Source organism: Cyclopterus lumpus, chromosome 11, assembly GCF_009769545.1.
Source record: "Cyclopterus lumpus isolate fCycLum1 chromosome 11, fCycLum1.pri, whole genome shotgun sequence".
In the NCBI taxonomy this organism is placed as follows: Eukaryota; Metazoa; Chordata; class Actinopteri; order Perciformes; family Cyclopteridae; genus Cyclopterus; species Cyclopterus lumpus.
The window spans coordinates 12,495,685-12,513,836 of NC_046976.1; the positions used below are offsets into that span (position 1 = coordinate 12,495,685).

General features: G+C 42.4%; 1 protein-coding gene across 1 annotated transcript in view; it reads left to right on the forward strand.

Annotated features, from left to right (window-relative positions):
• Positions 1–18,152, forward strand: part of LOC117739533 (cytoplasmic dynein 1 intermediate chain 1) — a 48,498-nt gene that overhangs the window by 7,110 nt on the left and 23,236 nt on the right. Inside the window, 4 exon segments of the mRNA XM_034545996.1 lie at positions 13,213–13,308; positions 14,973–15,144; positions 16,707–16,806; positions 16,972–17,097. Of these exon segments, the coding sequence (XP_034401887.1) occupies positions 13,213–13,308; positions 14,973–15,144; positions 16,707–16,806; positions 16,972–17,097 (494 nt within the window).

Genomic DNA, 18,152 nt, shown 5'->3' on the forward strand with positions numbered 1-18,152 from the left:
TTCCCTGATCACCCTTTTCTTGTACAGTTTGGCTACTCACACAGAACAGTCTTCATTTCTCTCTTATACATTCTTAGTCTCTCCCTCCCTACTGTTCCTCTCTGCCCTAAGGGTCTGATCTGGAAATGTTCGGTAAAGCAACTAATGCTACCTCTGTGTTATGTTAAACATATATTATATATGTAGAGAAAAAAGAGATTTAGTGGGCAGAAAGCCAGCTGGTTGCTTTGTAGGAATGAACGGAAGAGTAAATCAGTTGTCTAAATAATGGTGGTGTGTCTCAGGCTGTATAAATCTCTTTGGAGGGACCTTTAGTTGTTTGCATATCTGTTTTTTAACCTCTGTGTATGTGTTTGATAGTGGTAGTATGTTGTGTTTAAGGATCATTTAAAAGTGATCACTTTGAGATCACTGACCTGCCAAACAAGAGAAGTTCCCAAAAATTATTAGTATTTCCCTTCTTTTTTTTTTAAAGGTCACGTGTGGCATTCATTGTTATTGCGATCAAATGTTAGTACGGCCTGAATTTACTAGATGGTTGTTAATGTAGAAGGGGGCTTCACATTAAAACTGTAATATTGACATCAAGTGTGTGTGTGTGAGTATGAGTGTGTGTGTGTGTGAAAGGAATGAGAACTTCTTCTGCTCATGAACTACTGACCTCCCCAGTTCTTATATTTGCCCTTTTGCTCAAGGTGGCTGATGTGTGTGTGTGTGTGTGTGTGTGTGCATGTGTGTGTGTGTGTGTGTGCGAGCAAGACACTGAACCCCCAGTTCCCAGTTGCTCCCCGGGCACTTCACAACAGCCCACTGCTCCTAAGGGTGGGTTAAATGCAGAACAACTTTATAGGAGTTTGTGTGTTGGACACTGAATACAGCTTTATCAAATTGTACACATTTGATATGACTTTGTTAATCTTTTACACAAGCGTTTGTGTTTAAAAGCTCCCATTGAGCCTGTGTGTGTGACTCTCATTTAAACCAGTTAATGATATGGCCTTTAATTTCCATGTCCAATGGCCTTCCTATAATCGTCATGTGTAGCTGTCTATGTATGTTCCTTTTCCCATTGGCTGCTCACTGATCTGTCTGTCCTGAGCGTCCATTGTGAGAGGCAATCGGATTAGCCCCAGTCACGGTTGGCTCCAGCTATTTACTGCTGTCCTAATGGGTATGAATGGACATGCTTGTCGTGAGGGATGGACGCTTTGTCTCAGGACATAGCAGGGAAATAAAGTGGTGTGTGATAGTAACCTAACCACCTAGGGTCAAACAAAGTGTGTGTGTTGGATAGCTGCTGTTTCAAGCCTGTATCTTGTGCCTAATCATGTTGACATGTTCTTGAGAAAGAGAAGTGGTTGCATTTCAAATATGTGCTTTTCACCCAAAGCAGAATATAATATATGAATTGTGAATGTCTACAAGGCCTTAGAACATTTATGATATAAGTATATATCCCCATGCTCGCTTATGTCTCATACGTTGTTGCAGACATTTTTGGTTTGCTAGCATTTGCGCTCCTGTTGTGGGAACTGTTCAGAAACTCCCTTCTTCATCCTCTGAAAGCCCCAGGTCTCTATTTTGTAGTTGTGAGTAGCACAAGTTCTACATTCATGAGGCTGTGCTTGTCCTTTAGAACACAACAGGTCATTTCATCCAATCAGTTCAAGTAAAAAGAAACCTTAACCTCAACCTTTCCATCACACCCAAGTTATGCAATTCCAACACTGTTTAGGGAGCTCAGTGTGCATAAACATTCAAATACACCATTTCTTAAATCTGCAAAAATAACACATTTATACTGCATGCAAAAGAAACTGCATGGGATTATCATAAGTCATGTATGTGATGGGGAGACTCATAGGTAACCATAGAAACAATTTTCATTCACATATCTTGAGGTGATGGGTCAATGGAACCATTTGAAAATGGCGATGCACGTTTTTTCCCGTGCCTAAAAGCTAAAGCTAGCATGTCATGGAAACCACTGGGATCACCGCCCTCACTGGATTTACAGGGTTTTTGGCTCATGGAATTTAAGTTGGATTAGACCCAAGTTGTTGGGCTTTAGTATAACTTGACTGTGCAGTGGCAGCCTTAAATATATCCAATGATAACATTTCCCTGTGCAAAATGTAAATTGTGCTATATTTTGTACTAAAATAAAACATGTAATTATGACGGTTGAACAGAGACACTGTTGAAGTATTTCAGGAGTTTCATTGAGACTGTGAACCCTTTCTTATGACTATTATTTAACCACAGCACCAGAAATACCTCCAATTTTTACTCAGATCTGACAATATTTTGTGGAGCCAAGTTTTAACCTCTTCATGTGGGAGGAGGTGGTGAGATTTCACATATTTTCAGCAAAATGTGGGCAACCTTACTGCCTCTCTCTTTGTTTCTCCCTGCATCCCTCCTCTGGCCCGGCCAATCCCTTTTGGCCATGAACGGACTGAATGTTAGACTCTGACAAAAAAAACACTATTTTACTTTCTACCGATCCCAATCTGAAGATAACTATCAAGTGTGTGTGTGTGTGTGTGTGTGTGTGTGTGTGTGTGCGAGCACATTTACTGGAGATGTTGGCAAGAGCAGGAACGGTCAAGGGGATTGCAGACATTTGGTGCATGTGCTTGTGCACGTATACATGTGTGCAGGTTGGCATTAGTGTAGCCTGACCCAGTTTGGAGTAAATTGGTTTCTCAGTGGAGCCTTAAAAGATCCGTAATAGGCCTCAGTGGAAAGGTAGCCAAGGGAAAAAGAGAGAAAATGAAGGGAATAAGAGTGAAAGTAAAAGATGAAGAGAAATCTTTGGCCATTGGGGAATAAAAAGTGGAGTTTAAGGAGGAACAAGAGAGAACGAAATAGGAGACACGCAGTGGAGGCAGCAGTTCTGATATTACAGCAGTAATTGTTTCCAGTGAACCATAAGTAGGCCATCAGAAATACAACTCTGTGTGTGTTTGGGTGATGATTTGATGTTGCAACTTCAAAACACTTCTTATGGTTAAATGTTCATGGGGTCAGGAGTGTTTGTGGTTAAAGTCTGTGCATCTGTATGCAAAATGATGTGTGAATGACTCTCTCTCGCGCTCTCTCTATCTCTCTCTCTCTCTCCCCCCTCCAGTATTTTCTGGCCCATTAGTTTTCAGGGTCTGTACAGCTTGAGTATATAGTTGGTCAGTAATTCACTCCTTAAGTATATTACTGCAATAAGTGGCTTTCTTTTGACATGTGGTGAACTGGTAATGGCCTCTAATTGCAAGAGAAAACCCATTTCCAAGCACTAATCTGAAAAGACACACATTGTTTTGTGAGTGTATTCACACACATACAGATTCATAAATATAAACACACTTGTGCAAACCAACAAACTTGGGAATAAACAAGCATGCACACACCATCAATTTGTACAGAAGCACACATGCAAACCGGCAAAGCATCCACACACACACAGACAACCCCCCCCCCCCACACACACACACACACACACACACACACACACACACACAAGCACAAACGTAGCCTAAACTCTACATAATCCCATAATGGAGTAGTTAAGAAACCAAATGACACATTTATGAAATTATCCTGACCATTGGCAGCAAATTGATCCAATTAGAGTGTTTACTTTTGTGTTTATTTTTCACAAACTTCTAAATATATTACATATGGTTCATCAGGTCATAAACTGAGAGGTATTTATCAACAGTTAAACACAAAATGTCCTTCAGGATCCTAAATGACTTAATAGTTTATTTCACTGTTATGATTTATAGTGTTTGCATTGCACAGTTTGTCTGATGTGTTGCATAACAGAAACATCCGTTGATTTTTGTATTCATGTATATGTATCAACATTGGGAAGATATTCATATTGGTGAAAGTCAAGATTCACCTGAGAGCAATTCCATTCAGGACACGTTTAGAAAAATATAAATCTATATAAATCACGCTTGACAGATTATGACAACTGGTTCAGCCATTTTGCATGTAATGACTTATGAAATGTAGATATTGTAGGATTATTCAACAGAGAACCAGCATAATACATTTTGATCGACATGACAGGCATTGATAATGTAGGAATCAGCAGGCAATTGTACATCAGCATTTACATTTTGTTCAAAAGAATCCAAATGTGCTTTTATGATGTGCACTAGGTGATGTTGAGGTTGAATTAGTTTTGATCTCAGAAAAATTATAACATTGTGATAATTATTTTAACCACATTGCTAGTTCTAGTTAGCACCTAAAATATATGTTTTTGACATTCTTTGACATTTTGGAACAAATCCTTCTAGATTCATCAGGTTCCAGTCACTAAATCCTCTCTCCGTGCTGTCATAGAATAATAATCAGATGTAAAATGTCAATGAACAAGTCAGAGAACATGTTCTGAAGTGTAGTAGGTGACAGTTTACTCAGGGCTCGAGTCAACAATACAGTCAATATCGTAACCACGTAAAATGTAAGGTTGTGTGAAAAGCCAGAAGACACTATTTATTTTATTTTATTTTATTGGCAGTCGCCATATAATTGTGCTCGTGCAAAGTAGTGCTTGGTTGTAGCTGTTTTGTCTAGTTTGTCCTTCAAGACATCATCAGGAGGGAAAGTATTATTGTATTGGGCAGCGATGAGGCTCACAGGTCAGTCAATTCTTCGTGGGTCTGTAGTTTGCACGATGCATTCAAATAAAAACAGTGAACGCAACACTCTCCCAGTCTGTACGAAACCGACATGATTGAGGGGTTTGTGGGCAGTCTTCAAGGTCCTGGAGGGAGGAATGTGGTTCCATATATATATATATATGTGTATGTGTGTGTATTCAGGCACATATGGAAGTGCTTGTCTCATACATTGTTGTTGTTCCAGTCAGACAGGAACAGACCAGTGTGTGTGTGTGTGTGTGTGTGTGTGTGTGTGTGTGTGTGTGTGTGTGTGTGTGTGTGTTTTCAAGGCACAATTCAAGGCAAAGAGGGAATAACCACAGTGAGTGTACCCAGTGGTCTTGAACAAAATGTACTAAGTTTGTTTTACTTTGAATCTGTTCCACTGAAAATAATTGAAGTTTGGTGACTTCTGGGGTCATTGCCTTGAGGTAGCAGCTAGGGATACTATTTAAACCAAGTGTGAATGTTCACACACAAAGTCATATTTCAGATCAGACTCGGGTTTTCCTATCATGATCTCCCCTCGTCTTTCCTGCAATCACATATAATCGGCCAACGCTTCTCACTTTCTGTCCTCATGAAACAACTCTGAGTTCATCTTTCATCGTCATCGCCCTCAAAAGGGCGCGGCCTTCTCTCTTGTTTCACTCACGAAATTGATGCAGGGTCCCAGGCGGTTTCTGTCAAAACGGTCATGGCAGTGAAAACCCAGAAAAAATCTTGGTATTAGAGAGAAATAATGTCTTTCACAGTGCGTAAGGTATTCCAAGTGAGTCACAGATGATTGCAATTTTCCCCTATGACCACCGTATAATAAGGTACATGAACCCCCTTCTTCATCTCCCTCCCTCTGGCTTTCTCTCTCTCTTTGGCAAAATGGCCATCATCCAAAATAATATTTGCCATCTGATGAGGGCTTTAGATGAGAAGGATACAGTTTCACGTGTGCCTTTTTTCTCCTTTTCGCTGGCATTGCGTTGAACTTGACTTTTTGACATGTGTGCCCCCTCTTCCCCCTCCTTGTTGCATTTTCTTTTAGCGTGTGTAAAACAGCGTTTGCCTGGGTGGTCTCACTTGTACAAGATCCCTTCGACTCTCCAGGGATTTTCATTTGAGAGGGTAGCGGTTCACTGCCACAGCTAGCCTGAAGCTCATAGCCCTGCTTCACTTTAGTTGTTTCAGTTGGCTGTTAACCCTTTGTTTGGCTTGTTTCTGCCTGTTGACTGTGTTACACTCTCAGATTTACAGACAAACCTTTTAACTCAGGCAGTCAATTAAAAATCTAGTCAAGTCAAAATAAATCTAGTCAAGTCAAAATAAATCAACGTACTACATACGTTTGTGTTCAATTGTTCGTCAGTCACTCCTGGTAATCACATTTAAAAGGCCTTCACTTTCTGAATTCAACTTTAAATGTCCAGATTGTTATCACAGTTTATAGCTTGGCAGTTGATTGAAGTGAAATGTGATAACCATGCTGGTGTTCTGTCTGGCTGCAGTGCGGCATGCTATTCTGCAACTCTACAGCAGGGAGCACTCTTGGCACATATACTTGAGGCCTCCCTCAAAGTCTCACCAACCAAAAGTGTCAAGAGATTTTTATTAGAAATGAGTATCAGCTTGAATTATATTATGGTAGTATTAATGAACTGTTTTACAATTAATCCCAAACGTGTTGGCTTATAAAGTCTTAATTTAATTAAGAAAAGTCGATTAAACTGCTTTCTTTGACTTTGTGTGTATTTTATTTGACAGTTTTGCTGACTTGCTGTGAATACTTTTGTCTATTTTAGGACCATCCAGAGGGATTCAACCTCAAGCATCAACGTTTAGCAGGCCTATAAAAGCTGTTAGTCCCATCTGTCCGTCCGTCCTCATTAAAACAAAATGAAACACCATCGCCATCCAAGTGGCAAACACAGACCTCCAATCACCATCCGAGCCACACACACTGACAAACATGCAAGCATACACACAGCGTTATTTCTGAGTGACACAAATGCAGCTCCGATGACTTTTTGAAAGTGAGTCGATGCCACAGCGGTGATTTTATGTACAATTTTTTTCTGTCTGTTGGTCTCTCTCTCTCTCTCTCTCTCTCTCTCTCTCTCTCTGACTGGGTTTTTGACAGTTTGGAAAGTTTGAAGTCATGGGTTTTAATCAGGGTCTTGCGGCCGGGCTCAGAGCATGGCGTAGCGTGGCATGATGCCTCGTCTTAAAGATGTGGGTCTGGGTCGGGGCCAAGCCTGGGTGGCACTGCTAGAAAGAGAGGGGGGGAACTGAAAAGAGAGAAGGAAATGGGGAGAGAATCTACTCCGACAGCACCCACAGCACACAGCAGGGCTGGCCTCAGACTCCCAAAGACCTCAATGGGCTGCATTAACGAATGCTGATTATGTGAGGGCATGCATGTGTGCATATGGTGTAGACTCGAGTGTACATAGACTTGAACACACGTACATACACACAGACAATACAGACAATACACAATGTTTGATCACTTGAGGAAGTGCGGTGAAGAGATAAATTAATCTAAATCATCCTGCGGGTTTTAGCCTCACCAGTTTTACATCAGGTCTTGCTGCTAATGTGTGTGTGTGTGTGTGTGTGTGTGTGTGGGGGAGGGGGTGCAAATACTACCCCCACTGTGGTAATCATGACTTGATGAACCATCATGAATTTTAAGCATTACTTTCTATTAAAAACAAATGGAAAAGAAAGAAAGAAAATGAATAAAATTAACAAATTGAAGTGAAAGGGTTTAGTGGATATTTAATGCATTTTACTTCTGTCTGCTATCTGAATAAGACCCTGGGCCACTCTAGGGAAAAAGTATTTAACAAACAATTACTCAACATTTGACAGACTTTGTAGAAGGCTTAAGTGGTGTTGTGTCTTGGGAATACAATTTACTACTATGCCATTTTGTGACACTTTTCTCTACAATCTGTCCTGTGTGTCCTGACCATCGACAGATCAGTGAGATTCTTGGCCTCTGACCTCTCGGCAAATGATCTTTTCGACTTTACTGCAAGGCTGGCTCCAACCCATCAATTTTCTGTCCAACCGGACTAACCGAGGTCCCCAAACTGTTGGCAGTGTTTCACTGTGTTCAGAAGGAGAATTCTTCTGCGAGTCTAGCTGAGTTTTAACGAAACCTAGTGGTTGTCCAGACAGTTCACTGAGTGGGTACGAAGAGTAACTGTCTAAGGCAGGAACAATAAGGTGGAGCAGTGCTTATTTTAATCTCTGAGGCTATACTCAAAATTGTCCATGAAATTGTTCCATATAGCTGAAAAAGTAACAACGAGGAAGGAAATATTTAAAAAAGCCTTTATTGTCATGGCTACATCATTAAAAAGCCAACAATGTTTGACCACTGTCGGTCTTCGTCAGGACATTTAACAAACATAAACAAAATGATGTAGCCTCACCTACAATAGTAGCAGGAACCAATTGGAGGAAATCACATGACCTGCATAATAACATGAAAGATGAAAACATGAAATACCATGAAGAGATACATCATTTATGGACGATAGGTACCCATAGAGGTTTTAACATAGGCTGTACAAAGGAAATAAAATCAAAGAAAAGAGAATATCTTCATTGAGAATAGGACACACATGCGGTCGATGGATCCATACGTCCCTTTGGTTAGGTTTCTGTATTCTGTCTCTCCCCATGACCAAAGTGTAAGTTGCCCTCTATGCGCAATAAGGAATCATTAGCACTGTGACCCTCACTAAAGTATCCAGCCATGGGGCAGTCACGACTCCTAATCCTATTGGCATATTTATATGGGTGTCTTTCAGTATGGCCCACGTACAAAATCTCCTCCCACATGGAGGGGACAGGCGTCATGACAAAAGTAGCGTTGCAGTTAATGAAAGGGTGTGAGAACCTATTCGGTTAGATAAGAGCCAAAGAAATGTATTCCCGGTGTTACCGTTTACTTTATGCATTTAGTGTAGAGAGAGTGAGTGTGTGTGCTCCAGATACGTCCAGAATTATTCGATAGCTAGGTATTTCTTTTAAACATGTTTGTGTCATAGGCCTGTCATATCACATTTAATTTATCTTACATTTGCATCATTGTATTTGTAATCTATATCATTATAAAAGTCGTATAAAACAATTGTGGTTGATTAAATCTTTTTTGTTCTTGGATAACTTGGATAACAAGGTTTATATTACTGGAGGTGGGACAAATTAATGTGCCAAAATTTCCCGGATGCCTCGGGTCATTTGTAATATGGAGAGGGGAAGTGGATGTAGTGTGTGCGTGTGTTGGGTCTGTCTCTCACAATAAGAGTATAGTGTATGTGTGCGTGTGTGTGTGTGTGCGTGTGTGTGTGCGTGTGTGTGCGTGTCGTGTCAGGGCCACATTAGAGCAGCCTTTCAAGTCATGTCAGCCTCCTACTCCTCTGCAGAGTGCTTGTTGTGGTCTGCTCAACAGCCAACCTCCCAGAACCCCTGCACACTGTGTGTGTGTGTGTGTGTGTGTGTGTGTGTGTGTGTGTGTGTGTGTGTGTGTGTGTGTGTGTGTGAGTGTGTATGAGTGAGTGTGAGTGTGTGACCATATGAATGCATATATAATGTTGTAGGGTTATTCCCAGTGCGTGGGATCCCCCAAAGTCCTGCTGGATTTCTCTTTTGTGTCCCTCTTTCCGCTGCCTCCTTCTCTCTATCATATCAGTATCTCTCTTTCTTTGTGATTAATACAATAGAGATCTATACAAATTATGAGTTCTGTCAACTTTGATTGTGCGTGACTCAGTTTAGCAGTCACCTCCGTTCTGGTATGATAAGTCTGCGGCTCTACCCCTATAGTGTAGTCAGTGACAAACTCTGGGCCTGGTCTCATCCTCCCTTACACACACACACACACGCACACACACGCGTACGCGCACACACACACACACACGCACACACACACAGCTCTTTGATAACTATGCCAATCGCTCCAAGCATGCGCTAACACATTTCAACACACTGGCACTTACTGTGGATTGGGTTCAGAATAAAAGGTTAGCGAACGCTTTGATCCTCACCAAACAGAACACATGCTAACACATTATTGCCGTGACACACCAGGCCATTGTGCTGTATGTACTAGCCGAAGGGGAGCAGAAGTGCACATCATTTATAAGCTCCACATGCTCGATAGTAGCTGCCTACTGTGAAATAATACAAGATGTTTAAGCTAATGAAAAACTCAGCGGTGTATCAGCCTTCATTAAGTTTTCTTTATTCCACAAACAGATCAGCCCTTTACTCTTGAAGGGTTTCGCTCTTCTGTTGGTTCATAAAAGCAACAAAAAGAGCCTCCTGCACAGAAAACATGATCAGAACGTGTTAATTAGGCAATACAGTTTCTAGTTGCATTGTAATGGCCAGTTAACTCCTTCCTGTCAGTCTGAGAGGGTTAAGAGTGATCTCGCTTTGGAGGAACTCTCGGCAGGACAACAAGCACAATTTCAGAATATCACAAGCATTTTTATTTTTATTTTGATACAGTACCATCACATGTTGCTGCTGTATATTTGCAATGCAATGCAAAAAGGATGTAAGAACTGAGTAGTGGAGATTACTTGTGGAGACAATTACTTGTGTTTCTACATTACTGCAGTTTTTAAAATAGCATTGCGTTTCACCTAACTGACAGCATATTGGACCATTTCTAGCATAGTACTTATGAGTATATGAAAGGCTTTGTTGTTACTTCCATCCTTTCTTGTTCCAAACAATTTCACAAATTCAGACATTCTTGCAGACATACTATGTGTATGTCTGTGTGAGAATATGCATTTACAACCACTTTTACACGTGTGTGTGTGTGTGTGTGTACTTGTGTTTGTATCTCCACACTGTGAATCTGTGTGTCTGCTGGGTTGTGCTGAATTGACCGGGCATGGTCAGCATGAGTAAGCAGCCAGGGGAAGATTGAGGCAGCCAGATGCGGCGGTCCCGGGCTACCGAGGATATCATTACCCCGGGTGTGTAGCCGGCCAAAACGGGAGCCCCCAAGCGGAGTTTCATTGAGATGGACCCCCGTCTGCGGCAAGGGGGAGGATACCAGTTAACCTGTTGTCCTGCCGCGAGGAGCGGTATTAAGCGGCAGGTGGAAAGAGAAAGCAGCCCATGACTGGAAAGAGGTGGAAACAAGACAGTGTGCAGATACTCACAGGGTAGCAGGCAGACACTCTCAAACTGTGGAAGATTGTCTCTTTTGATTTATCCTCCCTGCTTCTTTTGCAACTCAACAGGAAACCCTGTTGTGCCTCTGTGTGTGTGTTTGCGTGTCCTTTTTACATAGAGTTTTGTATGTTATTATTCTCAACCCATGAGTCTACTTTCCAGTATAATTCACCTCAAAGTAGCGTTTGCTTTACTTGCATACATAGATATGTATCTCTGAACATTTCCATTTTAAGGAAATAGTCTGGGCAGTTTTGGTGCGGGACTCCCGACAGAACAACTTGCATGCATGGCTGCTGGCAACGACATCAACAGTATCTTCATACGGGAATTGGACCGTCTCCCCTCGGTGAGGTAACCCATCAGCAATGAATCACGCTGCCTTACTCCAGTGTCCTGTGGTCCCGAGGGTTGACAGTTTGACCGCTCCTCAATGTGGTCTCTCTCCTCCACTCACGCTCCTCCCATCCCCGTCGCCACACATTCCAACCATCGGGCCGGTCACGCAAGGTCAAGAATAAAGAATCGAAGTTTGTAATGTATCTACTCGATGCTGGTTAGCAGGACCCACATTTATTGTTTACGTCCTGAAGCCTTTGCTGAGTAATGACAACAGTTTGTGGAGGGGAAGAGTGATGAGACTGATAGATGACAAAAACAAAACAGCATTCGAGAGAAATAAAGCTTCACAAACTGAAGCATGGCGGGAGAGACAAAAGCGCCTGAGAGAAGGGTTTTCCTGTGCGTCTCTGTTTGCTTGTCTGTTTTGGCAGCTCAGACATCGAGCTAGTCTGGCAGTCTGCCTGTCTGGTCCTCTCTGGCTTCCTCTCCATACTGGTGGGTCACTGGTGTTTGGATCTCTACAGCTGACTGTTAACCACCGACTTGGACTGAGCCTCGCCGCCGTGTGTTTGATTTAGCTTAGTCATTTATTATATACACACAGTTTGAAAAGGAAAGTCATAAATCAAAAACGTTAACCGAGGAGAGGAAAATAAAGAAAGACAGAGAGAGAGAGAGGGAGAGAGAGGATGTACTGGGAACCCTTAAATAATCAATAAAATAATGGCAGAAATGATTCCAATTGACATAATGAAATTGCTGAAGTGCTCCACCAATTTTTAAAGCTGCAGCAGTGAGTTCATCAAAAGCTTAGGCGGGTTGAAGGGATGAATGGACAGTTCATCCGGTGCAAGAGCGACTCTTGAGCAAGTGGTTTTAACAGTGCCCCGGGCCATCCTCCAGCTGAGTTAAACACACCCAACGTGTGTGTGTGTGTGTGTGTGTGTGTGAGAGAGAGTCTGAGAGTGTGATGTAGTCACTTCCTCCCGCTGGACTGAGCGACTGTTGTCAGCTTGACCCTGCGCCAGTTAACCTCTCGCCACCCCTGGCACTGCAGGCGAGGGCCCCGGGTGTGTGTGTTTGAGAGAGAGAGAGAAAGACAGACTGTGTGTGTGTGTGTAGCGTGTGTGTTGGCAAACCACAGGTGTCTGGTCACGGTGTCAGGGTGTTAAGGGGTCTTCTGAGAGGCCCACCAACTCTCGGCATCTGTTTCGGAGGGAGGGATCGGCAGAAAAAGGGAGGAGAGGTTGGCAAGGGTTACCAACACATACCCTGAGGGTAGTGGGGCTGGTTGGGGGGGTGAGGGGGGCAGTAGCTGACAAGCAGGTGCCTATGTTGACAGTAACCCTTCATACTTGAACCCCACCTCTTTCCAAACACACACACACACACTGCACACACTTACAATAAATCCTGAAAAGGCAAGCGTAATTGCAGAGCCTGATTGGAGGGAATGCAGAGGGAATCCCCTTTTACACACACACATCATTGGATCTTTTTGCTTGGGGTCAAAGGTGAAATAAAAAAAGGAGAGCTCACACAACTCTGACATTTCCTGCTGTCTGTGTGTGTGTGTGTGTGTGTGTGTGTGTGTGATTGCATGCACAATGTCCACACATGCAGACCATGTGAACACATGCTACAGCTTCAACACAGATTTGGGCAAAGGCTTGTTTCCTGTTGGATTTATTTTTCCAAGACCATGTATACTTAATATACATTAGCAACAGTAATATAAAGTATTTACTTTATTGTGTTTATTAAAAATGAAAAATGAAAATATAAATCTGAGTGCGTGTGTCTGTAAATGAAACCCATTTGGACCAACTGTTAGTTAGTCAGGTGTACCGGGGCATGTCTGGCAGTGATTATTTTGCTAAGAAGGGGGGGAAGCAGTACACAGCGGGAGGTCGAAGAAAATTGGAACAGCTGTTGATTAACATGAGTGCTCTTTTTTTCTTTCTTTCTTTTTTTTTTAACTCTCTTTCAGTGGAAGAGGAAGAGGAGGATGAAGAGATGCTGGAGGTGAAGCCAGGCCCTGAATCTGAGCAGCAGGATGAAGATGACAACAGGGAAAACAAAGAAGGTACAAAGAATTGATGGATGATGGGAGAGTTAAAATTATCAGCTGTTATATATATATCACCTCATTAATTCAGGTTTCCTCCTGCATGACAATACTTTATGTCGCTGTTGTACTCCCAATTACTGCGAACAAAAAACGTCCCATTCTTTATCTTCCGGTCTCTTTCTTCTCGACTTCTCACATGTTGCTGGTCAAACTGTCACGAAACACGGCCACTTGTGTGTGACACCCTCAGCCAGTCAGTGGGTGTATCAGATGGAGGAATGGGGGTAGGTTACGACGGGGGTTAAGGCGGGTCCAGCATATCAGCTCCATGGCATGTGGGGGTCAGCACTGATTAAAAACCTGTCATTTGACCCCCGACCACACTTCAAAGTTGAGAGGAATGGTGAAGTGTGTCTGTGGATGCCTATGTGGATGGTGAAGTGTGGTAGAATATGGAGAAAAATGAGCTTGAGTGGGTAAACACACAACATGCAATGGACACCCAGATTCATAGACATATTCATATTCAGACACACACGCATAAGCATAACTCTGTACTGAATGTGACTCAAACACACACATCGACATATGTATGCACACACGCACTCATAAACACACAGTCATCCGTCTTCTCTCCATCCTGGCCTATTAGAAGGTCTGGCCTTTGATCTCTGCCTCTCGATTCACTGGGTCTTTTCTGACAACTCGTAAGAAATACAAAGGGATGGGGGGGGATCAAAGTCAAGAGGCAGGGTAAAGGTCGATATATGTGTGTCTGTGCATGCTTGTGTGTGTAAAATTGCATGTGTGCTTGGGGACAGTGACTTCAAAAACCGGACGCCGTGCTGTGCAGCCATTACGTTCAAAGGGAGGCGTCCTGCTCAAAGGGCTTTGTTTTTCTCTTGTTTATGAAGTTCTTGCCGTTGGGTTTTATTAGAAAAGATGCATTAGGAGCTGTTTGTAGTTTATTATGTCCTGGATGGGATTCTGGTTTTGATAGAGATGAAGTGAATGTTAATCGGACTTTGGAAACACGTGATGTAAGTTTTCTCTCTTTTTTTGTGCAGAATTAGACATGACAATTACTGCGTACAGTACAACAAGATACAGCGAGGTACCTGTACTTTTATCCCTGTCATTACCCGGCTCACAGTCCAGTCAACACACAGGATGGAGGTCAAACAAGAAACAATTTATCAAATAATGTAATTGACAATAGAGATAAGCTTCACCTAAAAAAATAAAAAGACTTTGTGTAATGTAACTTTAAATATAAACAATGGAAAATGGAACCGTAACAATGTAGGCCCATTTATATTTGTTATAATAAGAAACTTATGCCAGAAATAAAGTACTTTGATAATCTATTCATATAAGTCAATTTTTATGCCAAACATTCCCAACTAGCTTCTCAGTTAGGAGTATTTGCTGCCTTTCTTCGACTATAATAAGTGCAATATCTTTGGGATTTGGACTACTGGGCCGAGTTTGTAGATGACGTCTTGGGCTTCAAGTAAGTAGGATGGGCATTGTTCACTGACATTTTAGAAAACAGTAATAGTTGTGAAAATATTTGTTTGATTAATCAATAATGAAAAAGTAAGTGTTGTAAACCCAGGTGTGGGTGCACAATGTATGCACATAAGACTGTTTCACATGCTTTATGTTCCTTCCTCCAGGCTCCTTTCCAGTGCTGCGGGAACTGACAGAGGAGGAGAGGCAGCAGATCCTGCACTCCTCTGAGTTTCAGAGTTTCTTCGACAGCAGCATCCGGGTGATGGAGAGAGCTCTGGCTGAAGACAGCAACATCTTCTTTGACTACAGCGGCCGGGACCTGGAGGACAAAGAGGGGTGAGCAGAGAGAGGGCGAGAGAGGGGCAGGAGGAGTGAGAGAGGAAAGAGTCTGTGTTTGGATATGAGATCACATGTGAGTGTTTACTTCCTCAAACTGAGAGATGTGCAAAGACTGACTCATGCCAACTGTGTCCATCGAAGGGCCTGGGACCGTCGTTGTTCTTCAAAATACACGTCTTCCTGCTGTTAAAAACTCTGGTGAACTGACACAAGAGCATTGTCTTGCCATCTGAAGAGTCGCCTCCAAATGGAGGTTAATCAAAGTGTTGGTCGAAGTTATAAGAGTCATAAGTGCAACGCTGTTTTAGTATACTGCTCTGCCATTATAGAAGAATGCAGCTCACTTTGGCTTCGACCACTGCAGCAGCCCCAGAGAAGCATCAAGCCTGTGGTCAAATAGAAATGATGTCTAAAACAGGCCGTGGCCCAGTGCTTACCATCAGTCCTCTTCTTTTTTCCACGGACATTGTTTTCAACACTATTAATTCTCACATAGCATGGGAGACAAAGTAGATAATTTGGACTGATTAGTATACATAATCTTTGGTAATAAGCACTCAAATAAGAATCTACTTATAACTGAAGGTCTGGTAACTGAGTTGACTTTGGACACAAAGACAAAACTTTGATGACACAACTTTCTGAGATGACGGAACAATCTGCACAGGATCTAGTTGACCACATGCAACATGTTGGCTGAAACTACTGAGTCACGACAGCCGGTCAGACTGCTCTCTCACCAGATTCTTCTGATGTCAATTAAATATGCTGAGCTGTTAGGGGCTGACTAGAGCCAATACATTTCATTAAACGTGAGGCTTCATAAACGGTGGACATTAGATGACATTTTATTTCAATCACTGAGCTTCATTCAGAAATACTATGTCAGACACAAACACATCCTTTGCTTGTTTGTTTCTTCTTTGCTGTACTTTGAACTACTTTTGACTAAAGTTGTGTATTTTCAATCAATTTGTATTTCTGATATATGTCATGATACATGCATAAATTCCACTTTTAGCAATCAGTTTAGGTGTAATGCAGCTCTGTCATTGAAACAGCAAATAGTGTCTGTTAGTCACAATGCATTAAATAAAAAAAGAATGCTGCACTTCCTCGGAGCGGTCCTTCTGTGTGGAGTTTGCATGTTCTCCCCGTGGCAGCGTGGGTTCTCTCCGGGCTCTCCGGCTTCCTCCCACAGTCCAAAGACATGCTGCAGGTTAATTGATCTCTAAATTGCCCATAGGTGTGAATGTGAGAGTGAATGGTTGTATGTCCCTACATGTGCCCTCGATGGACTGGCGGCCTGTCCAGGGTGTCCCCTGCCTTCGCCCTATGTCAGCTGGGATAGGCTCCAGCACCCCCGCGACCCTAATGAGGATAAGCGGTATTGAAAATGGATGGATGGATGCTGCACTTCCTGCGTACTTACTGTGGCTTGTACACTTTGTGAATATCCAGATTGGAGGTACCTTAGCAGTGATCACAAAAGACCCCTTCAGACAGAAGGATATTATGTTATATTGGCAGGTTATCTCACATTATGTTCTTTTTTTCAGAGACTCGGGGAGCGGCTCCAGTCTGTCGTTAAGTAGACTCTTCTACGACGAACACTGGTCGAAACATCGCGTGATCACCTGCCTGGATTGGTCTCTTCAGGTGAGGCCAGCAGTCACTTTGAACTCAAACAATGCATAACAATCCATTTTCCAAAACTACACTTTCCCAAATTTGAAATCTTGACACCAATTATGCAGATGTTAAGCATCACTATTAAAAGATGTACTTTCATTTGTCTCTCTCTCTCTCTCTCTTTCCTCTCAGTATCCTGAGTTGCTGGTTGCCTCCTATAACAATAATGAAGATGCTCCTCATGAACCGGATGGTGTTGCGCTAGTATGGAACATGAAATTTAAGAAGGCCACACCAGAATACATCTTTCACTGTCAGGTACTTAAACGTATCAAACCTCTCACATATTTTCATAACTATAGAATAGTAGTTAGTCTAGTCTATTAGTCTTCTTTGGTTTTTTCCTCTGTGTTGTGGGTGATTATTTGTACGCATGAACCTATAAACATCTGCCACAGAGCTACATGCTGAAAAAAAGAACAAAACATCTTCCATTTTCCTCTCAGTGTTGCGTCTCAGAATTTTACACTGAAAAGCACCATTATTCTCCTCTACTTTTCATACCTCACATAGCAACCCAACAGGCGGTCCATTGGGTAATCTTGGCCCTCTTTTCCACCCTATAATGACAGCACCTTTGTGGCTGAAACATAAAGAGTGAAGGAAAGGGAAATGAGAAGGAGCGTTCATTTGACCTCCAGATTGGATTATAGCTGAACGCTGCCAGTGGAGGCAGGTTTTAATGGAAGAAACTTGGTGGGAAAGAAACACATTGATGGGTGAGATGCTAATATCAAGTGACACTGAGAAAACGGTAGGGAGGAGAGAAGGGATGGAAGGATTGGGTGTGAGGGCTTCACGGCTCCCACGAGACAGGCGAGGCCACATAGAGACGTCTCTGTCGTAAAATGATGTGGCCGAACCACTTCCTAATCCTACGCTGCCACATGTGTGTGTTAGCCCACCCACATTGACGCTGCGTCTAATTTCAGCCGCACTGTGTTTTCAATAATGACACGTCTTCCTCGACCACGTCACTGTGAATGTATAAATACACCTGTACTCGTATTAATGTCAAAGGCATTCACCTCACTGCTCAGAAATAATCTTAGAAATGCAAACACGTACTCTCACATTTTGAAGTTTCATTCAAACAACGGAAATAGATTTTTCTCTCCTTTTTTCAAACACATACAGAACCACATATCCATGCAGACCACATGCTGCGTGCACATATTTCAATATGGAGCATGCCATACAAGTCTAGCGCCACAATAGATTTTTAAAGCACTCCGTTCTTTCACTGCACTATAATTCATGCCGCTGCTGAAATCCATGTGGTCTTACGCATAGATTACAGTGATGCGTCGTGT